This window comes from Macaca thibetana, chromosome 12 (assembly GCF_024542745.1).
Source record: "Macaca thibetana thibetana isolate TM-01 chromosome 12, ASM2454274v1, whole genome shotgun sequence".
NCBI lineage: Eukaryota > Metazoa > Chordata > Mammalia > Primates > Cercopithecidae > Macaca > Macaca thibetana.
The window spans coordinates 12,615,164-12,641,988 of NC_065589.1; the positions used below are offsets into that span (position 1 = coordinate 12,615,164).

General features: G+C 43.4%; 1 protein-coding gene across 1 annotated transcript in view; it reads right to left on the minus strand.

Annotated features, from left to right (window-relative positions):
* Positions 1 to 7,631: 7,631 nt before the first annotated feature.
* The window catches only part of FBXO36 (F-box protein 36), a 451,851-nt gene continuing 432,657 nt past the window's right edge, over positions 7,632 to 26,825 (minus strand). Inside the window, exons 4-5 of the mRNA XM_050751161.1 lie at positions 24,461 to 24,633; positions 7,632 to 10,019 (exon numbers count right to left, since the gene is read on the minus strand). Coding sequence (XP_050607118.1) covers positions 9,831 to 10,019; positions 24,461 to 24,633 — 362 coding nt within the window. The 3' untranslated portion in view covers positions 7,632 to 9,830. The remainder of the gene's footprint in view (positions 10,020 to 24,460; positions 24,634 to 26,825) is intronic.

Genomic DNA, 26,825 nt, shown 5'->3' on the forward strand with positions numbered 1-26,825 from the left:
ACAATGCATATTGTTAGGGTGTTAACTGCAGGTGCCATTTTTCTTCAGTGTGGTGGCACTTTGTTCACTTGATGTTTTTAGTTTTTTTAAATATAAATTTTATTGCGTATATTTGAGAGTTATAGCATGATGTTGTGGGATATATATAGACAGTAAAATGGTTACTATAGTGAAGCTGATTAACAATATCATCTCATATAATTCCTTTTTATTGGTGACAAGTGCAGCTAAAATCTACTTATTTAACAAAAATCCCCAGTACAATGCATTTTATTAACATCAGTCCTCATGTTGTACATCAGATCTCTAAACTTTTTATCTTATATATTTCCTATTTTATATGCTTTGACCCATATTTCCTCATTTCCTCTCTCCCTAGACTTTGCCTGTGGTAACTACTGTTTCATTCTCTATCTCAGTGTATATGAGTGCGTATATATATATAAAAATATTTTCCAGGGCTGGGCATTGTGGTTCATGCCTATAATCCTAGCATTTTCAGAGGCTGAGGTGGGAGGATCACTTGAGCCCAGGAGTTTGAGACCAGCCTGGGCAATATAGTGAGACCCTATCTCTACAAAAAATAAAAAGTTAACCTGAGCAGGGTGGCACCCTAGTCTCAGCTACTCAGGACAGGAGGCTGAGATGGGAGGATCGCTTGAGCTTGGCAGGCAAAGGTTGCAGTAAACCGAGATGGTGCCACTGCACTACAGCCTGGGTGACAGAGCGAGACTTTTCTCAAAAAAATTATACACACACACACACACACACACACACATATACACACACAGATATATGTGAATATATATTAATCTATATAATTTAAAACGATATATATTTCACATATAAGTGAGATTAGACAATGTTTTTCTTTGTTTCTGGCTTATTTCACTTAGTATCATATCCTCCAGGTCCATCTGTATTGTTGCAAATGCTAGGATCTCTTTCTTTTCTAAGGCCAAATAGTATTGCATTGTATACATCTACCACATTTACTGTATCCATTTATGCATCAATGGATATTTAGATCGTTTCCACATTGCTTATTGTGACTAACGTTGCAATGAACATGGGATTGCAGACATCATTGCGAGGTGGTGATTCATCTCCTTTGGATATATACCCAGAAGATGGACTGCTGGTCATATGGCAGCTCTATTTTAAATTTCTTTAGGAACCTCCATACTGTTTCCATAATAGCTGTACCAATCTACATTCCCACCAACAGTGTACGAGGGTTTCCTTTTCTCCATACCCTTGCCAACATTTGTTATGTATCACTTGTCTTTTTGACAAGAGCCACCTTTATGGGGGTGAGGTGGTATCTCGACCTGGTTTAAATTTTCATTTCTGCCGGGCGCGGTGGCTCAAGCCTGTAATCCTAGCACTTTGGGAGGCCGAGACGGGCGGATCACGAGGTCAGGAGATCGAGACCATCCTGGCTAACACGGTGAAACCCCGTCTCTATTAAGAAATACAAAAAAAAAAAACTAGCCGGGTGAGGTGGTGGGCGCCTGTAGTCCCAGCTACTCGGGAGGCTGAGGCCGGAGAATGGCGTAAACCCGGGAGGCGGAGCTTGCAGTGAGCTGAGATCCGGCCACTGCACTCCAGCCTGGGTGACAGAGCGAGACTCCGTCTCAAAAAAAAAAAAAAAAAAAAAAAAAAAAAATTTTCATTTCTCTGATGATTAGTGATGTAGAGCACCTTTTTATATACCTGTTGGCCTTTTTTTTTTTTTTTTTTTTTTTTTTTTTTGAGATGGAGTTTTCTGCTCTTGTTGCCCAGCTGGAGTGCAATGGCGTGATCTCGGTTCACCGCAACCTCCACCTCCCAGGTTCAAGCAATTCTCCTGCCTCAGCCTCCCGAGTAGCTGGGATTACAGGCATGTGCTACCACGCCTGTCTAATTTTGTATTTTCAGTAGAGACGGGGTTTCTCCTTGTTGAAGCTGGTCTTGAACTCCTGACCTCAGGTGATCTGCCCGCCTCGGCCTCTCAAAGTGCTGGGATTACAGGCGTGAGCCACCATGCCTGGTTAACCTGCTGGCCATTTTTTTAAAAAAATTTACAGTTGAGACAGGGTCTTGCCATATTGCCCAGACTGGTCTCAAACTCCTGGGCTTACATGATCCTCCTGCCTTGGTCTCCCAAAGTGCTGGGATTATAGGCATAAGCCATGATGCCCAGCCACTGTTGGGCATTTTTACATCTTTTTTGGAGAAATGTCTGTTCAGAGCTTTTGCCCATTTATTAATGGTGTTATTCATTTTTCTGTTATTGAGTTGTAAGAGTCCTTTATACATTTTGGATATTAACTCCTTATCAGATATGTGGTTTGCAAATATTGTTTTCTAGTCTGTAAGTTGCCTTTTCATTTTGTTGATTGTTTCCTTTGCTCTGCAAAGGTGTTGTAGTTTGGCATCATCTCATTTATTTATTTTTGCTTTTGTAGCCTGGGCTTTTGGTATGATATTCAAAAAAATCATTGCCAAGGCCTATGTCAGGGACTGAGCCCAGAAGGAGGAGTTTTCTCATAGAAGTTTTATGGTTTCAGGTCTTATATTTAGGTCTTTTATTCATTTTGAGTTGAGTTTTATGTATGGTGTAAGGTAAGGGTCAGATTTCATTCTTTTGCAGTGGCAATCTAGTTTTCCCGGCACCATTTATTGGAGACATTATCCTATCCTCATTTTGTCCTCTTGGTGCCCTTGTTGAGAATTAATTGACCCTATGTGTTTGGACTTATTTCTGGGCTTTCAATTTTGTTCCATTGGTCTATGTTTCCATTTTTCTGCCAGTACTATAGTGTTTTGATTACGGTATCTTTGTAATACAATTTTAAATCAGGAAGTGTGAGGCCTCAAACATTTTCTCTCAGTATTGCTTTGGCTATTCTAAGTATTTTGTGGTTCTTTTTTTTTTTTTTTTTTTTTTTTTTTTTGAGACGGAGTCTCACGCTGTTGCCCAGGCTGGAGTGCAGTGGCGCGATCTCGGCTCACTGCAAGCTCCGCCTCCCGGGTTCCCGCCATTCTCCTGCCTCAGCCTCCTGAGTAGCTGGGACTACAGGCGCCCGCCACCGCGCCCGGCTAATTTTTTGTATTTTTAGTAGAGATGGGGTTTCACTGTGGTCTCGATCTCCTGACCTTGTGATCCGCCCGCCTCGGCCTCCCAAAGTGCTGGGATTACAGGCTTGAGCCACCGCGCCCGGCCTATTTTGTGGTTCTATATGAATTTCAGGATTTTTTTCTTTATTATTTTATTTAGAGACCAGACTTTGCTCTGTTGCCCAGGCTGGAGTGCAGTGGCATGATCATAGCTCACTGCAACCTTGAACTGTTAGGCTCAAGCAATCCTCCTGCCTCAGCTTCCCTGGTAGGTGGGACCACAGACATGCACCACCACACCTGGCTAATTTTTAATTTTTTTTTTTTTTAAGAGACAGGTTCTTGCTGTACTACCCAGGCTTTTTTTTTTTTTTTTTTTTTTTTTTTTTTGAGACGGAGTCTCGCTCTGTCGCCCAGGCTGGAGTGCAGTGGCGCGATCTCGGCTCACTGCAAGCTCCGCCTCCCGGGTTCACGCCATTCTCCTGCCTCAGCCTCCCGAGTAGCTGGGACTACAGGCGCCCACAACCGCGCCCGGCTAATTTTCTGTATTTTTAGTAGAGACGGGGTTTCACCGTGGTCTCGATCTCCTGACCTTGTGATCCGCCTGCCTCGGCCTCCCAAAGTGCTGGGATTACAGGCGTGAGCCACCGCGCCCGGCCTACCCAGGCTTTTTTTTTCTATTTCTGTGAAGAATGTCCTTGGGAATTTTGATAGGAACTGTATTAAATCTGCATATTTCTTTAGGTAATACAGATATTTGAACAATATTAAATTTTCTCATCTATGAATATATGTATTTATTTGTGTCTTCTTTGATTTCCTTCATCATTGTTTTATAGTTTTCAGTGTATCAATCCTTCATGTCCTTGACTAAATTTATTCCCAGATATTTTAAGTTTGTTTTCTTTTTCTTTTTCTTTTTTCTTTCTTTCTTTTTTTTTTTTTTTAGACAGAGTCTCGCTCTGTTGCCCAGGCTGGAGTGCAGTGGTGCAATGTCGACTCACTGCAACCTCCACCTCCTGGGTTCAAGCAATTCTCCTGCCTCAGCCTCCCCAGTAGCTGGGATTACAGGCACCTGCCTCCACACCCAGCTAATTTTTTGTATTTTTAGCAGAGATGGGGTTTCACCATGTTGGCTGGGATGGTCTTGAACTCCCGACCTCAGGTGATCCACCCGCCTCGGCCTCCCAAAGTGCTGAGAATACAGGCGTGAGCCACCACACCCGACCAGATATTTTAAATGTAACTAGTTTCTTGATTTCTTTATCATCTAGGTCACTATTTGTTATAGATATGCTACTGATTTTTTTATATGTTGATTTTGTATCCTGCAACTTTACTGACTTCATTTATTAGTTGCAGTTTTTTGTGAAATCTTTGGGGTTTTCTATCTATAGAATCATGTCATCTGCGAATAGAGATAATTTTACTTTTTCCTTTTCAACTTGCATGTTTTTATTTCTTTTTCTTGTCTGATTGCTGTTGCTAGCAAGCACTTCCAGTACTATGTGGAATAGAAGTGGTGAATGTGGGCATCCCTGCCTTGTGCTGGATCTTAGTGGAAAAAGTTTTCAGTTTTTTCCCTGTTGGTTATGTTGTTAGCTGTAAGGTCTTTATAAACTGCCTTTATTATTTTGAGGAACTTTCCTTCTATACATAAATTGTTAAGTTTTCATTAAGAAAGGATGCTTAACTTTGTCAAATGCTTTTTCTTTGTCAATTAAGATAATTATGTAGTCTCTCTTTCATTCTGTTAAGATAATGTATCACATTGATTGATTTGTGTATGTCAAACCTGCTTTGCATGCCAGAGATAAATCTCACCTTGTCTTGATGTACAATCTTTTTGTGTTGTTGAATTCAGTTTTCTAATATTTTACGAAGGATTTTCCCATCAATGTTCATCAGAGATGCTGGCCTGAAGTTTTCTTGTCTTGTGTTTTTGTCTGGTTTTGGTATCAAGATGATGCTGGCCTCATAAAATATGTTTGGAAGTATTCCCTCTAGCTCTATTGTTCGGAAGTGTTTAAGAAGTATTGTTAACAATTCTTCTTTGTATGTTTCTAGAAATCAACCATGAAAGCCATCTGGTCCTGAGATTTTCTTCACTGGAAGGTTTTTAATTACTTCTTCAATCTCTTCACTTGTTATTCTGTTCAAGGTTTCTATTTCTCATCAATTCAATCTTGGTAGGTTATACTTTTCCAGGAATTTATCCATTTCTTCCAGGTTATACAATTTGTTGGCATATAATCATTCATAATAGTCCATTATGATTCTTTTATTTCTGAGGCATCTGTTGGAATGGCTCCACTTTCATCTCTGATTTTATTTGAGTCTTCTTTTTTCCTTAGTTTAGCTAGGGGTTTGCTGATTTTGTTTATTTTTTCAAAGAACTAACTCTTGGTTTTACTGAGTTTTTCCTATGGTTTTTCTGTTCTCTATTTGATTTTTTCTGTTGGAATTTTTATTTCCTTCCTTCCACTAACTTTGGATTTAGTTTGTTCTTCTACTAACTCATTGAGATGTAATGTTAGGCTATTTATTCAGGGTATTTCTTTATCCTTTTTTTTTTTTTTTTTTTTTTTGGAAACAGTCTTACTCTGTTGCCCAGCCTGGAATGCAGGGGTGTGATCACAGCTCACTAGAGCTTTGACTTTCTGGGCTCAAGTAATCCTCTCACCTCAGCCTCCCAAGTAGCTGGGACCACAGGCATGTGCCACCATGCTGGGCTAATATTTTTATTTGTTGTAGAGACAGGGTCTCCTTATGTTGCTCAGGCTAGTCTTGAACTCCTGGGCTCAAAGGATTCTCCCGTTTCAGCCTCCCAAAGTGCTGTAATTAGAGGAATGAGCCACTGCACCTGGCCTGGGGTCTCTCTTCTTTTTTAATATAGGCATTTGTTGCTATAAACTTCCCTCTTAGATTGCTTTTGCTGCATCCCATAGGTTTTGATATTGTGTTTCCATTGTCATTTGTTTCAAGATATTTTTTATCACTTGATGTTTTTAACACAACATCAAAGACATCCATTTCAAGTTGAAATCAACTACTCACAATTGAAAAGCTTGGATACTCTCTCACAGTATATTAATACAAACTGAAGATAGAGGTCATTATACTAAAACTCAGAGCAAAAAACTGTGATGCAAATGTTTTTTTCGTAAGGTTGTTTTATATTATTCTTCAGCATCTCGGGAGCCAGTTTGGGGTAATAAATAAAGACTGATGACCATTATGTACACAAGCAGCTCACAAAACAATGACAAGTGGTACCTGATGCATTGTCCTTACCCCTGCTTGCAGTCCCTCCCCACATGATCATCTCAGCCTTAGTTCTGGGGCCTACTCAGTAAAAGAAAACATTTTAGGCCAGGCACGGTGGCTCACGCCTGTAATCCCAGCACTTTGGGAGGCCGAGGTGGGTGGATCACGAGGTCAGGAGTTTGAGACCAGCCTGGCCAACATGGTGAAACTCCATCTCTATTAAAAATACAAAAATTAGCCCGGTGTGGTGGCGTGTGTCTGTAATCCCAGCTACTCGGGAGGCTGAGGCAGGAGACTAGCTTGAACCCAGGAAGCAGAGGTTGCAGTGAGCCGAGATTGTACCATTGCACTCTAGCCTGGGTGACAAGAGCCAGATTCTGTCTCCAAAAAAAAAAGAAAGAAAGAAAACATTTTGGATTCTATATTGCTGAGGCTTAATGCATATACTATACGAACCTGTTTGGGAAAAAAGTAGTAGTAGAACTTGACATTAAGTGAAATATGTTTATTATTTAGTTATAAATTAAGAATACATATTTTCTATTGTTAATACATTGCTCTTATAACACTAAATATATAAACAATCAGAAATTTTCAGTATTGTATAATTACAATGGTAAATGAGAACAGAGTAGAAACACATTTGATTGAAAAGATAAGAAAGAGCAAGATTATAAAATGCTGTAAGGCTGGGCACCATGGCTCACACCTGTCATTCCAGCACTTTGGGAGGCTGAGGTGGGTGGGTCACCTGAGGTCAGGAGTTCGAGACCAGCCTGGCCAATATGGTGAAACCCTGTTTCTACTAAAAATACAAAAATTAGTGGGGGTTGGTGGCGGGCGCCTGTAATTCCAGCTACTAGGGAAACTGAGGCAGAAGAAACGCTTGAACCCAGGAGGTGGAGGGTTCCGTGAACTGAGATTGAACCATTGTACTCCAGCCTGGGTGAAAAGAGTAGAACTCTGCCAAAAAAAAAAAAAAATTGTGTGGCATTTCGCTCTGAAATATTAAGACCTAAAGCAGATTTATCCATCCACATGAAAGCTGTTAATAGAAGCAGAAAGTCAAGACCATCGCTGCCTATTACCACGTTATGGGATCGTCACGTGGACATGGAAAATGAGATGGGGGAGGGAGGGACAAAGTGTTTCAACTGCTAAGGATGCTGGGGACACACAGGATGTTCACTTGATGATATTGTTTCTATTTTGGCAAAAACAATTATAATCAAGTAATAAGGCACTCAGATTATTAGGGCAAGTAAGTATTGAAATAATTTAATAGTCTGTATTATTTTAGATATTATTTAACAATAGTCAACATATTAATAGCTCTTATTTTTATTTACATTAGCATCTATTTTTATAACATTTTATATGTAATATTATTATATACTATATGTAAGTATATATTGTAAGTATAATATATATGTGTGTAGGTATATACATAGTGTTTTCAAATTGCCATATTTGTGTTCTTATTGATTCATGTTGAATCGACTATTACGCATGTCCATAAGCTTTCAGAATCTGTTGATAAAACACTACACATGAAGCTTTAATCATTTTGCACTGATGTTACAAATAAGTTACAGTTACATATTTATGAAGTTATGTTGACATACATAATTGTGGTCGTGTCTGCATCCTCACAATAAAACCTATGTTCTGTCACTGAAATTAGGCCATGAGTGAAGTCTGGGAGCTCAGGGAGAGCCAAGGCAGCCAGAGCTGTGCAGAGCATGTGCCCTCCTGCCCTGAGCTGCCTGCTGGTCACCTGTACCTGCCCTAGCAGACTCTCCTGAGTGGAGAATGAGGCCTGGGTCTCTTGACAAGTAAAGCTTTGCTCTGTTCTTGGACTAAATCCAGACATAACCACGTCAGGGTCATCTGCCGGGAAGCAGATTGCACTGAATTTCACAGTCACGGAAAACTTGTGACTGTGTGTACTTCCAGCAATGAGAAGCAGAGAGGGCTAGGTTGAGGGTCTCAAACTGGCACCGGGGAGCCCAATGACTGGGTTTTAAGGGTGTGTGAATGAAGATTAAAATCTTGTTTGATATTACATGGGTTTAGTTTTTTTTTTTTAATGTCACTAAGCCATGCTGTAGAGCCCTTCTGGAAGGACTTAGGTGGGACAAAGAGCCAGAAACCACAACTTCTGCATTGTTCACGGGGCCCTGGTGCATCCTGGGCAGTTTCTCTGGCACCAGAGGTATGTGAGTTTTCCTAGTTAGGAAAGTGGAGGTTGCAGGAAAGAAGAATTTATAAGGCTATATTATAAGGTGATGTGGAAGTAGAAAGCTACTTTGCTCTGTAACCTAAAAGGAGTCATTAGATGATTTGCTGCTATGAGTTCATTTTCTAGGGGTATTTAATAATCATAAAAGTGCAGAGAGAAAAACATTTTTAAGTAACCCTTCCCAGTGAAGTGACCTTTCTCCCCTGGGACTGTATTCTTTTTACCCCTCTGCCATGTTAACAGCATGCAAACCATATTTACATTTTTACTTAGTTAACTCATAGCCTGTTTTCTTAAATATCCTTGTTAAAAGTGGTAGCTGTTCACATTCCTTTGGGGAAACGGCATTTTTCTAAGAAATGTTTATAGGTTTTGGCCAGACGTAGTGGCTCATGCCTGTAATCCCAGCACTTTGAAAGCCGGAGCGGGTGGATCACTTGAGGTCAGGAGTTCAAGACCAGCCTGGCCTACATGGCAAAACTCCACCTCTACTAAAAAGAAAATACAAAAAAAAAAAAAAGTTTCTAGGTTTATTTAACAATGTGAAGTAGTCCTGGGAAGTTGTACTTTGAGCAAGGTCCGCAAGCAGGATGCCTGCACTTCTCCAGTCATGCTCCAGCGCCAGGTCGGAAGCTGTCTACATGTGGGGGTGGAGCCTGGCATCCTGGGCCCCCAAGGACAGGGCCCTGAATATGGACTTAGCAGAACAAAGTTGGGAAGGCAGCTGCACCCACCCCGAGCGCCTCCTGTGGTACCTACCCTTCACGGTTCCTGGTGGGGACAGTCAGCCACCAGCTTCATGGCTGGACTCAGATGACACAACGCCAGGAAAAAATTCAAAAGCACCATTACCCTTTCCACTGCCTAGATAAAATAGATGTCTAATAAAAACCTACTAATAATCATTTATTGTTTGTTTATATACAATAGAAGCGTCTTTTCTAATGGGTGTGGGATAAGGATGATGATGGCCTATGGGACTCTCTGTCTTGCAGCCCTTGTCCTTGGGCCATGATTTGACCTCAGAATTATGGTGACTCTAGCAAGGCACTGGGGAGCCAGATTCTGCTGCATTTGTGTGCAAATCCTCTATGAGTTTCCAATGGCTCCATGCATCAACAAAACCTCTTAGTTCTTAAAAAAAGGAGATGGAAGAGATTTGGACACTGAAGAGAAACACAGCCGTGCCTCAGCTCCCTGCTGGTAGGAAAACGTGTGCCTAAGGTTGCTTTTCTCTCAGGTTTCCATATTTTTGTTTCCTCTTGCGGAGCTGCCGCTGGAGCTGGAGCTTGTTGGTGAAGAACAGCTGCCTCCAACCCATGTCCTCCGCTAGGGCCCTCACGTCAGGAGTGATGGTGTCGCAGGTCGACTGGACTATCTGTTCCCACAGTTTATCAGACATGCACAGCTGTGAGTGGGGAAAGTCAGAGGTGGGTTACAGCACATGTGTTAAATAAAAGCCATTTACTCACTCAAACTCATTATGAAACTCCTGCTGCCTGTGGGACACTGGGAGAAACACTGCCTGTGTCAGACACAGGTCCTGCCTTGAGAAACCTCCTCTTTGAGGAAAAGAGCCAGACACAAATATCTCAGTGCACATATATCTGAAGGACATACCTTCTGCACACACTTAAACTTCCCAGTGATGGCAGTAGAAACAACATGCTCCTACCAACACCAGGCAACGCTCCCTCACGCAAGGGAAAATGTGTTTATTCTCCACCTTCACCCCCACCCCACTGCAGCCAAGTCCCATCAGTCACTGTCAACATCTGGGTGATGTTAGTTGCCTCTAGTTAATTCCAATTCATCTCTATTTATCTATGTATGTATTATTTATTTTTATTTTTGAGATGGAGTTTTGCTCTTGTTTCCCAGGCTGGAGTACAGTGGCGCAATCTCGGCTCACTGTAATCTCTGCCTCCCGGGTTCAAGAGATTCTCCTGCCTCAGCCTCCTGAATAGCTGGCATTACAGGCTTGCACCACCACACTGAGCTAATTTTGTATCTTTAGTGGAGACGGGGTTTCTCCATGTTGGTCAGGCTGGTCTTGAACTCCCGACCTCAGGTGATCCGCCCACCTCGGCATCCCTAAGTGCTGGGATTACAGGCATGAGACACTGCGCCCGGCCTTAGGCCTTATCTTTTTTTTTTTTTTTTTTTTTTTTATCTATTTTTTTTTTTTTTAGACAGAGTCTCACTGTTGACCAGGCTGGAGTGCAGTGGTGTGATCTCGGCTCACTGTAACCTCCGCCTACTGGGTTCAAGTGATTCTGCTGGCTCAATCTCCCAAGTAGCTGGTACTACAAGTGCACACCACCATGCCTGGCTAAACTTTGTATTTTTGATAGAGAGGGTTTCACCATGTTGATCAGGCTGGTCTCGAACTCCTGACCTTGAAATCTGCCCGCCTCAGCCTCCCAAAGGGCTGGGATTACAGGCATGAGCCACCATGCCTGGCCAGAGTTGTATTTATAATTTGCTCCCTCTACCATCATTCCGTCTTCTCTCTGTCTTTAGCTAGCACTTAGCATTATGCTAAGCACTCTGTGTTTAGCATAATGGTTATGCTAAACAGCAACACTGAATCATATGGTATCTATGGACTCCAAAACTTTTTGATGTTAGACGGTCATTCATTATCTTATCTCCCCTTCCACAGTCCTTCAAGGTTTAGTCCTTCAACTCATCAAGATGCTACACCCGGTGATGTGATCCAAACCTTCTCCAATTCCTGCAAGGTGTGAGCACTTTTGGTCTTGAATGTAGAAGATGTTCTATTCTTCTGTTAGCTTTTGCCACTGCACACCATAAAAAAAGAATGAAACCATGTCCTTGCAGCAGTGTGGATGCTGCTGAAGTCTGTTATCCTAAGCAAAGTAACAGAAACAGGAAACCAAATATCGCATGTCCTTACTTGTAAGTGGGAGCTAAATCTTGGGTTCACACAAACAAAGGCATGATTGCTGTCCCCTCATACCGGAGCACCAGAACAGCCTCCCTGGCCCATACCCAGCTTCCCCATACCCATCCTACCTCCTATCCCAAACAGCACCAGCCCTGGCCAGCCCTGTTGTGCTGTGCTCCCCTGTGTCCTGACTTCCTCCTGGTGAGGAAGAAATGTGTAAATGTGATCTCTACCTCCTGACACCACTATATTCACTTCTGAACAGAAAGCGGTCACCACTCCTTCCTTCCATACTTCATGCTCTTCTAAAAGTACTCCAATAAGGGAAGAGAATGAATTAGAAATAGAAATGAATAGTACAATAAGGCATAATTGCTTAAGATCCTTTCTGCATAAACATCAAAGCAACAGCTATTATATTCACATAATGGTTATGCTAAACAGCAACACTGAATCATACGGTATCTACGGACCCCAAAACTTTTTGATGTTAGATGGGTCATTCATTATCTCATCTCCCCTTCCACAGTCCTTCAAGGTTTAGTTCCTCTACTCGGATTACAATCTATTCTAAATATAAACAAAGGAAAACTTTTTAAATGTCTTAATATGAAAAACAGATCATTTGACCCTCCTTCAAAAGATCTGAACTCCAGCACCAATGTGGATTACTATCCCATTACTAGCACAGTACATTTCAGGATATTAATGTGTCTTGTAATAGAGATTATGGGAGAAAACTACAAGATTTGGGGGGAAAGGAAATAATTCTCAAAAGAGCTAAAATTTCCACTAGTATAACTTCATTTATGACTCATCAAAATTTTATACTGAAAATATTTACAGTTTTTGTCTTATAAGTTGGTGCACAAAATATCCCCATCTATGACTCCCAAACCCTGACGATCTTTTGCTTAGTATAAGTTGCCAGGTTGCAAAACCGAAGGTTCTATAGTTCTTAGCTACTCTGATCCAAAGCCCAGCTAACCATGGATTTAGCTCCCCCTGGTGGTGGTGCATGAATTTTGCATACGTAAATTGTCAAGTTGAAGAGAATTTTAGGGCTTATCTGCTTAAAACCTCTCCCTTTGCAAATAGGAAAACCAGGGCTGAGAGAAGAAAAGGGAGAAGGATGCTGTTCCAGGTTCATGCTGGGGAGTGGCTGAGCTAAGAACAGAACAGAACCCAGCCCTCCAGCCTCCTGCTGATTTAAACACAGCACACTGCCTGCGCACAGTGATGCTAGGAGATCCCCTCCCGTAAGCTTCCAGCCTTCTAGAGTCCCTTGAGACATTTGATCTGTACAACCTTAATATCGATTGGTCAAATTCTTGGGCCAGGTCCAGCACAGTGGCTCACTCATGCCTGTAATCCCAGCACTTTGCGAGGCTGAGAGGGGTGGATCACTTGAGGTCAGGAGTTTGAGACCAGCTAGGGCGATGTGGTGAAACCCTGTCTCTACTAAAAGTACAAAAATTAGCCAGGGGTGGTGGCGGGCTCCTGTAATCCCAGCACTTTAGGAGGCCGAAGCGGGTGGATTACTTGAGGTCGGGAATTTGAGACCAGCCTGGCCAACATGGTGAAACCCTGTCTCTACTAAAAATACAAAAATTAGCCAGGTATGGTGGTGTGCACCTGTAGTCCCAGCTACTTGGGAGGCTGAGGGAGAACTGCTTGAACCTGGGAGGTGGAGGTTGCAGTGAGCCAAGATTGCTCCACTGCACTCCAGTCTAGGTGACAGAGCAAGAGTCCATCTCAAAAAAAAAAAAAAAAAAAAAAAAAAAATTCTTGAACCAAACCCTTAGAATCAGCTTGCTGTAAACACAAGAAAACACATTAAGAGCACAAGTGCTGGTTCTACCTCAGATCTACCAAGCCAGACGCTCAGGGGATGGGCCTGGCATCTGTGTTTTCACCTGGGCCCCAGGGGCTTCACCTGCTCGGCCCGACATGGGGTTTATGATCATAGTGGGTTTGCAGACACAGGGAAAAGCCTGTCTCTCCACAGCCAAAAAGCGACAGAGGAGTGGTTTTCTTCCTGAGCCGTTCTGGTGATTCCTGAGTCACAACCAGGATGAATGTGTTTATATGCCTGTCATGACCAGCCCTTTCCCAGCCTGGGCCTCAGCCTTCTCATCTAGCTGCACTGGCAGTTTCTCCAGGCTTACTCTGCTGCAGTTTGGAGAAAATGGATAGCATCAAGGCCTGGTGCTATCAGGGACAAGCCACTAGGCCCCCCAGGCAGGTGCCCAGATGGCAGCACACCTTGGTGAACTTGCCTCAGTCCAGACTGGCCCCAGCCTGACAGGTGTGGAACTCTACCCGGAGAGGTATGGAGCTCTACTTTCCAGTATACTGGTTGCTCATCCACGGCTCCAGGCTGCAGGCTCCAGGCCTTGGTCCACATGGAATCAGAGCAAAGGCAGACAGCTGGATGATCCTGATTGCTGGTGGCATTAAGTATAACTGGATACTTCCAACCTCAACGCTGGAATAGCACCATGGACTCCCCGGGCTGGGGCCCCTTTCACAGACTCCCCACACAGTCTGGCTCTTGGCATGTGTCTTTACGATTCTAAGGTAGATGTGATCCTGTGGAGTCAGGTCTGGCTGTGGGAGCCTTTCTGTCTTGTAGAGGTGACCCTGCACACCCTACTCTCAACAGGCTCCATGAAAACAACCCTTTGACCATGTGTCTGCAGATCTGCCCGCTACTCCCAGCCTCTCCCACTTCATTTCCAGCCATATTCTTCCTTTGCTCTGCTCAAGAATGTAAGCTCCTCAAAGGCAGGGACACGTGCATCTCCCCAGAACCTACCACTGTGTCTGGCCCACAGCAGGGGCCCAGTACTTACATACTGACTGCACACAGCCCTGAAGCCTATCCATTTATCACCCCGTCCAAGAGTCAGGTGCCTGAGGGAAACTCCCTGGGCCATAAGACTTCCAGCACATCAATTAGACTTGTTGATCTTTAGCTTCCTTATGAATAGGATGGCTGGGTGCAGTGGCTCACGCCTGTAATCCCAGCACTCTGGGAGGCCAAGGCAGACAGATCACCTGAGGTCAGAAGTTAGAGACCAGCCTGCCCAACATGGCGAAACCCCGTCTCTACTAAAAATACAAAAATTAGCTGGGCATAGTGGCACGCACCTATAGTCTCAGCTACTCAGGAGGCTGAGGCAGGAGAATTGCTTGAACCCAGGAGGCGGAGGTTACAGTGAGCCGAGATTATGCCAGCCTAGGCAACAGAGCAAGACTCTGTCTCAAAAAAAATAATAATAAAGTAAAATGAAATAAAATTGAATAAGGATAATAAGAGCATCTACATCTTAAGATTTCTATGAGAACTAAGTAAAATAATATAATTAGAAAACTTAGTGGAATGCTAGACATACAATAAGTACTCAATAAATGTTCTTATGGGCCGGACATAGTGGCTCACGTCTGTAATCCTAGCACTTTGGGAGGCCAAGGTAGGCAGATCACTTGAGGTCAGGAGTTCAAGATCAGCCTGGCCAACATGGTGAAACCCCATCTCTACTAAAAATACAAAAATTAGCCAGGTATGGAGGAGGGCACCTGTAATATCAGCTACTCAGGAGGCTGAGGCAGGAGAATCATTAGAATCTGGGAGGCAGAGGCTGCAATGAACCAAGATCATGCCACTGCACTCTGACCTGAGTGACAGAGTGAGACTCTATCTCAAATAAATAAATAAATAAATAAATAAATAAATAAATAAATAAATAAATGCATGTATGTTATAGCCTGTGACCCAAGGTACACACTTATTTCCTTTTTTCCGTATGCATAGAGGCCCATATTATAGTCCCAGTACACTACCTATATCATGCATATTTCAATATATTTCTTTGATTATTTTAAATAGTTACACTTATGCAACTTTTTTCTACAGATAAACATGCAATGCAAATTGTATATAAAGTATGGAGCATCATTTATAAATACAGAGGGGAAACAAAAAATCTGGTTAAATCAATTATCTACACTGTGTGTGGTGGCTCACACCTGAAATCCCAACACTTTGAAAGGCCAAGGCAGGATTGCTTGAGCCCAAGAGTTCGAGACCTGCTAAGGCAAGATAGCAAGACACGGTCTCTACAAAACACACAAAAATTAGCTGGGTGTGGTGGTGTGCACCTGTAGTCCCAGCCATTTGAGAGGCCGAGGCAGGAGGATTGCTTGAGCCCAGGAGGTGAAGGCTGCAGTGAGCTGTGTTTGTGCCACTGCACTCCTGCCTGGATGACACAGCAAGATGACCCTGTCTTAGGAAATAAATAAATAAATAAATAATCTGTCCATGCATTGCTATCCTATGGCAATTTTTTAAATGGAGGAAGATTGATAGGTACTGATATTTTATTTATTTTTGAGATGGAGTTCTACTCTTATTGCCAAGGCTGGAATGCAATGACTCAATCTCGGCTCACTGCAAACTCTGCCTCCCGGGTTCAAGTGATTCTCCTGCCTCAGTGATTCTCTCAAGTAGCTGGGATTACAGTCATGTGCCACCATGCCCAGCTAATTTTGTATTTTTAGTAGAGATGAGGTTTCACCATGTTGGTCAGGCTGGTCTCAAACTCCTCACCTCAAGTGATCCACCTGCCTCGGCCTCCTGAAGTGCTGGGATTATAGGCGTGAGCCACCATGCCTGGCTGGTACTGATATTTTAAAAGTGTCTAAAATATGTTGTGAAGTAGAAAAAAAACAGATGAAGAACAATATAAAATATGTTACCACATGCTTTTTAGAAGGGTGTGTGTACCAGTATATGTACTCGCACATGCTACACACATATGCTTCTACATGTGTAGAATATCTCTGGAAGGACATACAGAACACGGTTAATATGGTTGCCACTAGAGATGAGAATCAGAGCAATGAGGGTCAGGACTGGGAAGGGCAATAACTTTTTAGTTTATATACAAGGATACATAATTTTTAAACATTTCCAATCTGACCATTGCAATGGATGTCAACTTTCTTTTTCAAAAATATAAACAAAATTGATATGGAAGCATTCAGCCACTGTTTTCTGGGAGGTAATTCTGGGCTAGACACTCTGTTAAGGTGGGTATATGAAGTCAGGTGACAAAATCCTTGCCCTTGAGCTCGGCAGGGAGACAAGTCAAGGGGGCGGGGCAAGCAAGGGGCTTTTGGAAGGTCCAGGTGGTGGATGAGTCAGGAGGAGAATATTCCTGGAAAAGAAAGCAGTGTAAGCAAAGGCAAAAGACACAGTAGAACACAGCAGAGAGCTGCAAGGAGCTGACCTGGCTGGGGCAGAGGGTGGCAGGAGGCAGGGCGAGGGCCCCGTGGCTGTGCTGGCTAAGACCTTGAACCTCATTCTGAAAATGACAGGAAGCCATTAAGGGCCAGTGAGCAGGATAATGGCATGCCCAGAGTGCAATGTAAAATGACCACCCTGAGCTCACATGGACAAGCAACCAATGAAGCAACGAAGGGGCTCCCAGGAGAAAACCCACCAGAGTCCTGGAAGCAGGGATGAGTCAAGAAGCAGAAGACTTGGTTGGGCATGGGTGGCTCATGCCTATAATCTCAGCACTTTGGGAGGCCAAGGCAGGCGATCACCTGAGGTCAAGAGTTCAAGACTAGCCTGGCCAACATGGCAAAACCCTGTCTCTACTAAAAATACTAAAAATTAGCTGGGTGCAGTGGCCCACGCTTGTAGTCCCAGCTACTTGGGAGGCTGAGGCAGGAGAATCACTTGAACCCGGGAGGTGGAGGTTGCAGTGAGCCGAGATCACACCACTGTACTCCAGCCTGGGCAACACAGCAAGACTCCATGTCAAAAAAAGAAGCAGAACGCCTGAAATAGGCCCTTTTGATACAACAAACACAAGGTTGGTGCGAACGAGCCAGAGATATTTTGCAGGCATGGACAAAGGGGAAAATGAAAGAGGAGCTGTAGGCTGACATTAGACCAACACCTGTCAGAATTTTGGGTTATCCTAAGACCAGTGAATTTTTTAAAAAGCAGAACAAAATAAAATGATAATAAATAACCAAAATAAGGGTGCTGCTGACTTTCACATTTTGTCAAATGAGAACAATTCTTTTTTTTTTTTTGAGACGGAGTCTTGCTGTGTCTCCCAGGCTGGAGTGCAGTGGCGTGATCTTGGCTCACTGCAAGCTCCGCCTCCCGGGTTCACGCCATTCTCCCGCCTCAGCCTCCCAAGTAGCTGAGACTACAGGCGCCGGCCACCACGCCCGGCTAGTTTTTTGTATTTTTAGTAGAGACGGGGTTTCACCATGTTAGCCAGGATAGTCTCGATCTCCTGACCTCGTGATCCACCCGCCTCGGCCTCCCAAAGTGCTGGGATTACAGGCTTGAGCCACCGCGCCCGGCCGAGAACAATTTTTAAAATGACCAGGTATTATTGCCAGCACTTCATAAAAAAATGAATTTTTTTTTTTTTTTTTTTTTTTTTTTTTTTTTTTTGACGGAGTCTCGCGCTGTCACCCAGGCTGGAGTGCAGTGGCCGGATCTCAGCTCACTGCAGCTCCACCTCCTGGGTTCACGCCATTCTCCTGCCTCAGCCTCCCGAGTAGCTGGGACTACAGGCATCCGCCACCTCGCCCGGCTAGTTTTTTGTATTTTTTTTTTTAGTAGAGACGGGGTTTCACCATGTTAACCAGGATGGTCTCGATCTCCTGACCTCGTGATCCGCCCGTCTCGGCCTCCCAAAGTGCTGGGATTACAGGCTTGAGCCACCGCGCCCGGCCGAACTTTTTTTTTTTTTAAGATGGAGTCTCACTCCAGGCTGGAGTGCAGTGGCTCCATCTTGGCTCGCTGCAACCTCTGCCTCCCAGGTTCAAGCGATTCTCCTGCCTCGACCTCTTGAGTACCTGAGACTACAGGCACATGCCACCATGCCGGGCTAATTTTTTGTATTTTTAGTAGATACAGGGTTTCACCACATTGGCCAGGATGGTCTTGATCTCCTGACCTCGTGATCCACCCGCCTCAGCCTCCCAAAGGCGTGAGCCACCATGCCTGGCCAAGAAGGAACATTTTAACCCTCCCCAAAATAGGAAAGACCTAACATCCACTGAAAGATGGTCATTTAAATGAAACAAGTTTAGCTTTATCAAAAACTTGATACCATCCTTATTAGCCTCATTTCATCATGGATTATGAAGTCACGGATGCTGCTGGTTTAGCTGGGCATGAACTGCTATGTAAATCATTTTTGAAGAAGAGAGATTGGATAAGGATAAAGAGTTTTTGTTTTTTGAAGGATGAAACTGATTTGAGAAAAATAATTAATGCCGGGCATGGTGGCTCACGCTTGTAATCCCAACACTTTGGGAGCTGAAGCGGGAGGATTGCTTGAGCCCCAGAGTACAAGACCAACCTGCACAACATGGCAAAACCCCTTCTCTACAAAAAATACAAAAATTAGCTGGGTGTGGTGGCGCGGGCCTGTAGTCCCAGCTACCCATGAGGCTGAGGTGGAAGGATCACTCGAGCCCAGGGGATGGAGGTTGCAGTGAGCCATAATCATGCCATTGCACTCCAGCCTGTGAACAAAGCAAGACCCTGTCTCAAAAAGGAAAAAAAAAAAAATTAATGTACGGTGGGGAAAGAAACAGAGAAAGATTTAATTACTAAATGCAGTGCAGTAAGCTAGATTGGACATAAAACAGCAAAAGGACATTATTGAAAAAACCAACGAAATTCAAATAACATCTGTATTTTAGTTAATAGTATTGTACCAATATTAATTGCCTAGTTTTTACAAATTTACCATGGTTATGTAAGATGTCAACACGAGGGAAACTGGGTAATTGAAAGTTAAAAAAAAAACAACAGGTCAAGCAGTGGCTCATGCCTGTAATCCCAGCAGTTTGGGAAACTGAGGCAGGCTGATCACTTGAGGTCAGGAGTTCGAGACCAGCCTGGCCAATGTGGTGAAACCCTGTGTCTACCAAAAATACAAAAAATAAATAAACAAAACAAAACAAAACAAAATAAAATAAAATAAAATAAACCAGGTGTGGTGGCTTGCACTTGTAATTCCAGCTACTCAGGAGGCTGAGGCATGAGAATCACTTGAACCCGGGAGGCAGAGATTGCAGTTAACAAAGATCAGGCCACTGCACCCCAGCCTGGGTGATGCAGTGAGACTTTGTCTCTTAAAAAAACAATAGTAACAACAATAACAAACAGAAGAGAAAGGAAATAAGTGAAATTCCCAGAAGTAGGCCCTAGAACCAGGTGTTAGGTAGCACTGAACTTGAACAGGAGAGGAGCACCTCCCTCCCTGAGGTAAGAGGAAGGAGTTGGACTGGACACAATTAATTTGGTAATAAACTTCTCCCTCAGAATTTGAAAAGGAAGCCTTTTTTTCATTAATAAAGTAGTTAAATGAAAATGACTTACAAGGCTGGGCACGGTGGCTCATGCCTTTAATCCCAGCACTTTGGGAGGTCAAGGCAGGTGAATCACCTGAGGTCAGGAGTCCAAAACCAGCCTGGCCAACACAGCAAAAATTTAGAATTTTTGTCTACTAAAAATACAAAAATTAGCTGGGCGCGGTGGTGGGCGCTTGTAATCCCAGTTACTCAGGAGGCTGAGACAGGAGAGTTGCTTCAACCCAGGATGCAGAGGTTGCAGTGAGCCGAGATAGTGCCATTGCACTCCAGCCTGGGCAACAGAGTGAGACTTTGTTTCAAAAAAAAAAAAAAGAAAAAGAAAATAACTTATAAATGCAGTGTGTAATAGGTAAATGGAACACAGATAAAACTTAGATTGACAACAGAAATAAGTGGTTTTCCTTCTTTCCCTGTGTGCAAATAAGAAAAAAAAAAGTGGTTGGTCAGGTGCAGTGGCTCACGCCTGTAATCCCAGCACTTTGGGAGGCTGAGGTAGGCAGATTACTTGAGGTCAGGAGTTCAAGACCAGCCTGGCCAATATGGTGAAACCCAGTCTTTACTAAAAATGCAAAAATTAGCCAGGCATGGTGGCAAGCACCTGTAGTCCCACCCAGCTACTCAGGAGGCTGAGGCAGTAGAATCCCTTGAACCCAGGAGGTGGAGGTTGCAGTGAGTCGAGATCTCGCCACTGAACTCCAGCCTGGGTAACAGAGAGAGACTCTGACTCAAACAAAACAAAACAAAAGTGATTAATGTTATGTGGGGAGAATAAAAGCAGCAGCCCTGAGTCATGCCCCATCTTCTAATAATTCTGTTCTGTAAAGATGCTCAGGGCTGAAATCAGCAACTTAGAGAAGCCCTACTTCAGAGCACTGGCTAAATTAAGGAGAATGTTTTCAAGACTGCACTGAAATAATAGCAGGACACTGAGAGTGAAAGTAATAGTGGAAGTGAGTAAAACTTGGAGAGAAGGCAGCCGCTCAGCGTGAGGAATAAATACCAGAAGTCACTCACTTGCTGCTGTTTCCCATCAAACCCTCCCTACTTGCAGGAGCAGAAATTTACTGAAAGTAAATAGAAGAATTTGATAGAAAATCAAATCCAGGCCCTGGCAACAGGGAAGAAACTTTTACTAGATCCCCACTAGTATATTTTATTTACGTAGAATTCTCTTTTCATTTAAAGTATGAATAATCAGCTTCTTCTTCTTCTTCTTTTTTTTCTTGACAGTCTCACTCTGTTGCCCAGGCTGCAGTACGGTGGTATGATCTTGGCTCACTGCAACCTCTGCATCCTGGGTTCAAGCAGCTCTCCTGCCTCAGCCTCCCAAGTACCTGGGATTACAGGCCTGTGCCACCATACCCAGCTAATTTTCGTATTTTTAGTTGAGATGTGGTTTCCCCATGTTGGCAAGGCTGGTCTCCTGACCTCAGGTGATCCACCCACCTCGGCCTCCCAAAGTGCTGGGATTACAGGCGTGAGCCACTGTGCCCAGCCCTAATAATCAGCTTCTTATCAGTACCAAGCACAACATTTCAACTTTAGGATACTTATTTAATGACAAAAATATATACGATAGTACTTGTTTTCAGCTTTCCATTTTTAGGGAGGAAAATCAAGTAAAAAATATATTTTGGGGGGCTAAATAATGAGAACTTATGAATACAAAGAAGGAAGCAACAGATACTGGTGCCTACTTGAGGGTGCAGGGTGGGAGGAAGCGAGGAGCAGAAAAGATAACTATAGGGAACTGGGTTTAATAATTAACCTGGGTGATTAAATAATCTGTACAAAAAACCCCTGTGACATGAGTTTACCTATGTAACAAACCTTCACACATATGCCCGAACCCAAAATAAAAGTTAAAAAACATATATATGTGTATATATATGTGTGTATATATGTGTGTATATGTGTGTATATGTGTATATATCCACATGCGTATGTGTATATATATACACACACACACACACACATATATACACACACACACATATTTAATGTTTAAAAGAGAGGTGGGATTTCATTGTGTTGCCCAGGTTGCTCTTGAACTCCTGTAGTCCCACTTACTCTGGAGGCTGAATAGGAGGATCACTTGAGCCCAGGAGGTTGAGGTTACAGTGAGTTGTGTTCACACCACTGCACCCCAGCCTGGGCAACAGAGCAAAACCCTGCCTCAAAAAAAATAATTTTAAGTAATATAATTTTTTTTGAGACAGTCTCAAAATGTATACATGTATACATATATATGTGTATATATACACACACACACTCAAAAGGAATATATTAAGTACTATAATACAGATTATATCACTTAAGGCCAGGCGCAGTGGCTCACACCTGTAATCCCAGCACTTTGGGAGGCCGAGGTGGGTGGATCACCTGAGATCAGGAGTTTGAGATCAGCCTGGCCAACATGGGGAAACCCCGTATCTACTAAAAATATAAAAATTAGCTGGGCATGATGGTGGGCACCTGTAATCCCACTTACTTGGGAAGCTGAGGCACAAGAATCACTTGAACCCAAGAGGTGGAGGTTGCAGTGAGTTGAGATCATGCCATTGCACTCTGGCCTGGGCAATAGAGCAAGATTTTGTCTAAAAAAAAAAAATATATATATATATATTACTTAAAAAAATTTTTTTTTTTGAGACGTGGTTGTTTTGCTCTGTTGCCCAGGCTGGGATGCAGTGGTGTGAACACAACTCACTGTAACCTCAACTTCCTGGGCTCAAGTGATCCTCCTATTCAGCCTCCAGAGTAACTGGGACCACAGGGGCATGCCATGACACTCAGCTAATTTTTTTTTTTTGAGACAGAATTTCGCTCTTGTTGCCCAGGCTGGAGTGCAATGGCGCAATCTTGGCTCACTGCAACCTCCACCTCCCAGGTTCAAGCGATTCTCCTGCCTCAGCCTCCCTAGTAACTGGGATTGCAGGCATGTGCCACCACACCTGGCTAATTTTGTATTTTTAGTAGAGACGGGGTTTCTCCATGCTGGTCAGGCTGTTCTCAAACTCCCGACCTCAGGTGATCCACCCACCTCGGCCTCCCAAAGTGCTGGGATTACAGGCATGAGTCACTGTGTTCGGCCATAATACTCAGCTAATTTTTAAAAAATGTATTGTAGAGATGGAATCTCCCTACACTGCCCAAGTTGATCTCAAATTCCTAGGCTCAACCAATCCTCCCTCCTCAGCCTCCCAAAGTGCTGGAATTACAGGCATGAGCCACTGTGCCTGAACTAAAATTGATTTTTAAAATCAAGACATTTTATTGCATTATTGGGAAAAAATGTTGGCTTTTTAGATAATAAGATTATGTTTTGAATCATCTTGGAAAATGTTGTATGTTCTTTTATAAATGGACATTGCCCCCAATACATTACAGCTAAATACCGAGCTAGTCAGGCTTCCTCAGTTGCAAGCAACAGATTCCCATTCTGATTAACTTAAGCCAAAAAGAGATTTAATGGAAAATTAGTATGTGTGTGACTGTGGGGTAGGGTTGGGGGGTCTAGAATTGAAGGAACAGCTGAAGGGGTAGGGACCAAGGCATCTTCCAGGATCCAGGGAGTGCAAATGACAAAGGTCACACTGAAGCCTTGACACTGGCTGGCTGAAATCAGCACTAACTGTGCTTCCTGCTCTTGGGTTATTCTGCTGAGGATGTGAAGCAGTGAGACAGTGCATCTCATCAGCTTCGGGCAAGGAAGAAAACGGGGCACTGCAATGGACAGCCCACCGAAACACATACTAGGAGACAGGCAACGCAGCAAAGGCTATTACTAGAAGAAATGGAAACGGATGTCAGGTAGTCCTCCTTGCCGTATTCTCTCTCCTTTTTTTTTTTTTTTTTTTTTTGAGTCAGAGTCTTGCTCTGTCACCCAGGCTGGAGTGCAGTGGTGAGATCTCGGCTCACTGCCGCCTCCGCGTCCTGGGTTCAAGTGATTCTCCTGCCTCAAACTCCTGAGTAGCTGGGATTACAGTCGCCTACCACCATGCCCGGCTAATTTTTGTATTTTTAGTAGAGACAGCGTTTCCCCATGTTGGCCAGGCTGGTCTCAAACTCCTGACCTCAGGTGATCCACCCACCTCGGCCTCCCAAAGTGCCCTATTCTCTTATGCTACCATGCTTCTGCTTGGTTTTTCCCTGCCTTGGAATGCCCCCTAACCCAGATCACCTGTCTTCACCAATTTCACCCTCAAAAGCCAGAAAAAGTAACCTGCTTCTGTGAAGCCAGGCAGAGAAAATCACTTTGCACTATCTTTGTACCTTGCATACACATCCCTTGTTGAACTGATCACGCTGGATTGTAATTATTTGCATGTACCTGAATCTCTACTATGAGACTGTAAGTTCTTTGAGGAGAGAAATATCTTTTCATCTCTGCTGCTTGTGCACCTAAGACAGTGTCCATCACAAAGTTAGTACTCAACAAAGGATTGCTATGTTAAAAAATCGTTTTAGAAAGCACATGGAAAATTCTATATAGACATAAAATAATGGACCGTTACCTTCGCAAATCTGTGTGATGTTTGGGAAAGCCTGGCAATATCTTCAAGATCCAGATAAGAAATGATATTCAGGAGCAAATTGTCTGAGAGCCGTTCAAGGAAGTCAAATTTACCTTTGCACAAATTGATGACATAGTTTAATATTCTTGTACCAAATATTAAGGCAGTTTGACCTGTAATTCAAAGAAGCCAACAAACTAAAATGGTTATCATGTACAGTCACATAAGAGCTGTAACAACCATCAGTGGAATACAAGCTTCAGGGCATTTTTCCCCTGGGAGTGATGTTAGGTGAGGCTGGGTCTTTCCTGCTTTCACCGAGCTGCCTTTGGGACTAACCGAATGCATTTTTGAGGCATCTGTTTCCAATTGCTGTTCCTGCCCTGAGACCAGAAACTTTTAGGGACACTCACTCCTTAACACAGTGATTTCTGCATCCCCTTGATCTCATCAGACTCCCGTCTATACCACTAACCTAATTGGTCTCGGCATTACCATTGTACTCACGGCCCCTCCAAGTGGGCAGCTATGTGGAGGAAAAAGATGCTGGTCCACATGGCTTTTCTGCTAGCCCTGCTACTCTCCATTGGTCTAAAACACATTGTCTCCTCATTTTAGTTGACTTTTGATCTCTTATTTCACTTAATTTTTATTTATTTATTTATTTATTTTTAGATGGGGTCGCCCAGGCTGGAGTGCAGTGGTGCAATCGTGGCTCACTGCAGCCTTGATCTCCCAGGCTCAAGCAATCCTCCCATTTCAGCCTCCCGAGTAGCTGGGACTACTGGTGTGTGCCCCCATGCCTGGCTATTTTTTTAAATTTGTTTTTAGAGATGGAGTCTTATTATGTTGCCCAGGCTGGTCTAGAACTCCTGGGCTCAAGCAATCTTCCCACCTCTGCCTCCCAAAGTGTTGGGACTCCAGGCAGGAGACACCACACCCAGCCTGTTATTTTTATACATTGTGTCTACACCAAACTTTCTTCCTTTTTCTTTACCATCTCCTTTCATCCCTATCTTCATTTGATAGAGGAAAAAAAAAAAAATAGAGGGCTGGGGGTGGAGGCTCACCCCTATAATCCCAGCACTTTGGGCGGCCGAGGCAGGCGGATCACCTGAGGTTGGCAGTTCGAGACCAGCCTGACCAACAAGGAGAAACCCTGTGTCTAATAAAAATACAAAATTAGCCGGGCGTGGTGGCACATGCCTGTAATCCTAGCTACTCGAGAAGCTGAGGCAGGAGAATTGCTTGAACCCGGGAGGCTGAGGCTGCAGTGAGCTGAGATCACACCATTGCACTTGGGCCTGGGCAACAAGAGTGACACACTGTCAAAGAAAGAAAGAAAGAAAGAAAGAGAGAGAGAGAGAGAGAGAAAGAAAGAAAGAAAGAAAGAAAGAAAGAAAGAAAGAGAGAGAGAGAGAGAGAAAGAAAGAAAGAAAGAAAGAAAGAAAGAAAGAAAGAAAGAAGAGAGAGAGAGAGAGAAAGAAAGAGAGAAAGAAAGAAAGAAGAAGGAAGGAAGGAAGGAAAGAGAAAAACATGAATATTTCATAAAAATTATTATGCTAATTTTTTTGTAGAGACAGGGTCTCACTATGTTGCTCAGGCTGGATGCTTCATAGTACTTTAACTTTTGCCTAATATTTTTTGTACCTGTTCACTTATTTCCAAATTGGGAAAGAGTTCATAAAGAATCAACCAATCAATGGTCTGTCTAACTATGTTTGATGTAGGAAAAAAGGATTTCCCCCCAGCTCTCTGAATAAACAAGAAATGAAAACTTGTTTGGAAGGATAGATGTTTCAATGTAAACAGTGGTTAAATGCGGTGACTTTTATTTTCTTCCTTTTGCCTATCTGTATGTTCTGCCCCAGCCTTCTGAGTAGCTGGGATGACAGTCACGCACCACCACACCCAGCTAATTTTTGTATTTTTAGTAGAGACGGGGTTTCACCATGTTGGCCAGGCTGGTCTCAAACTCCTGACCTGGTGATCCACCCGCCTTGGCCTCCCAAAGTGCTGGGATTACAGGCATTAGCCACCATGCCCGGCAAGACTACCTCCTTTTAAGAGGGAGGAAAACAGGGTGATGGTGGGTATGTATTTAGATCACAGGGGCCCCAAAGCTGGGGCTTTGTCAGTTTCTCTTCTCTCCTTCAGACTCTGAAAGCTCCACTATGGCGTCTTTCCAGAAATGGCTCTCAGAAGAGAAACAGTGCACTCTCTTAGACCCAGTGTCCAATATTTGGTGACCACCCTCCCTATTCAACGTGAACTATTCCTTCTGGAGCAAGTAGGACAGAGCTGTCAAGGGCACCAGGCTCCCTGCAGAAGCAGGTGGAACTGTGATCCTAGAAGTTGGGCTCTC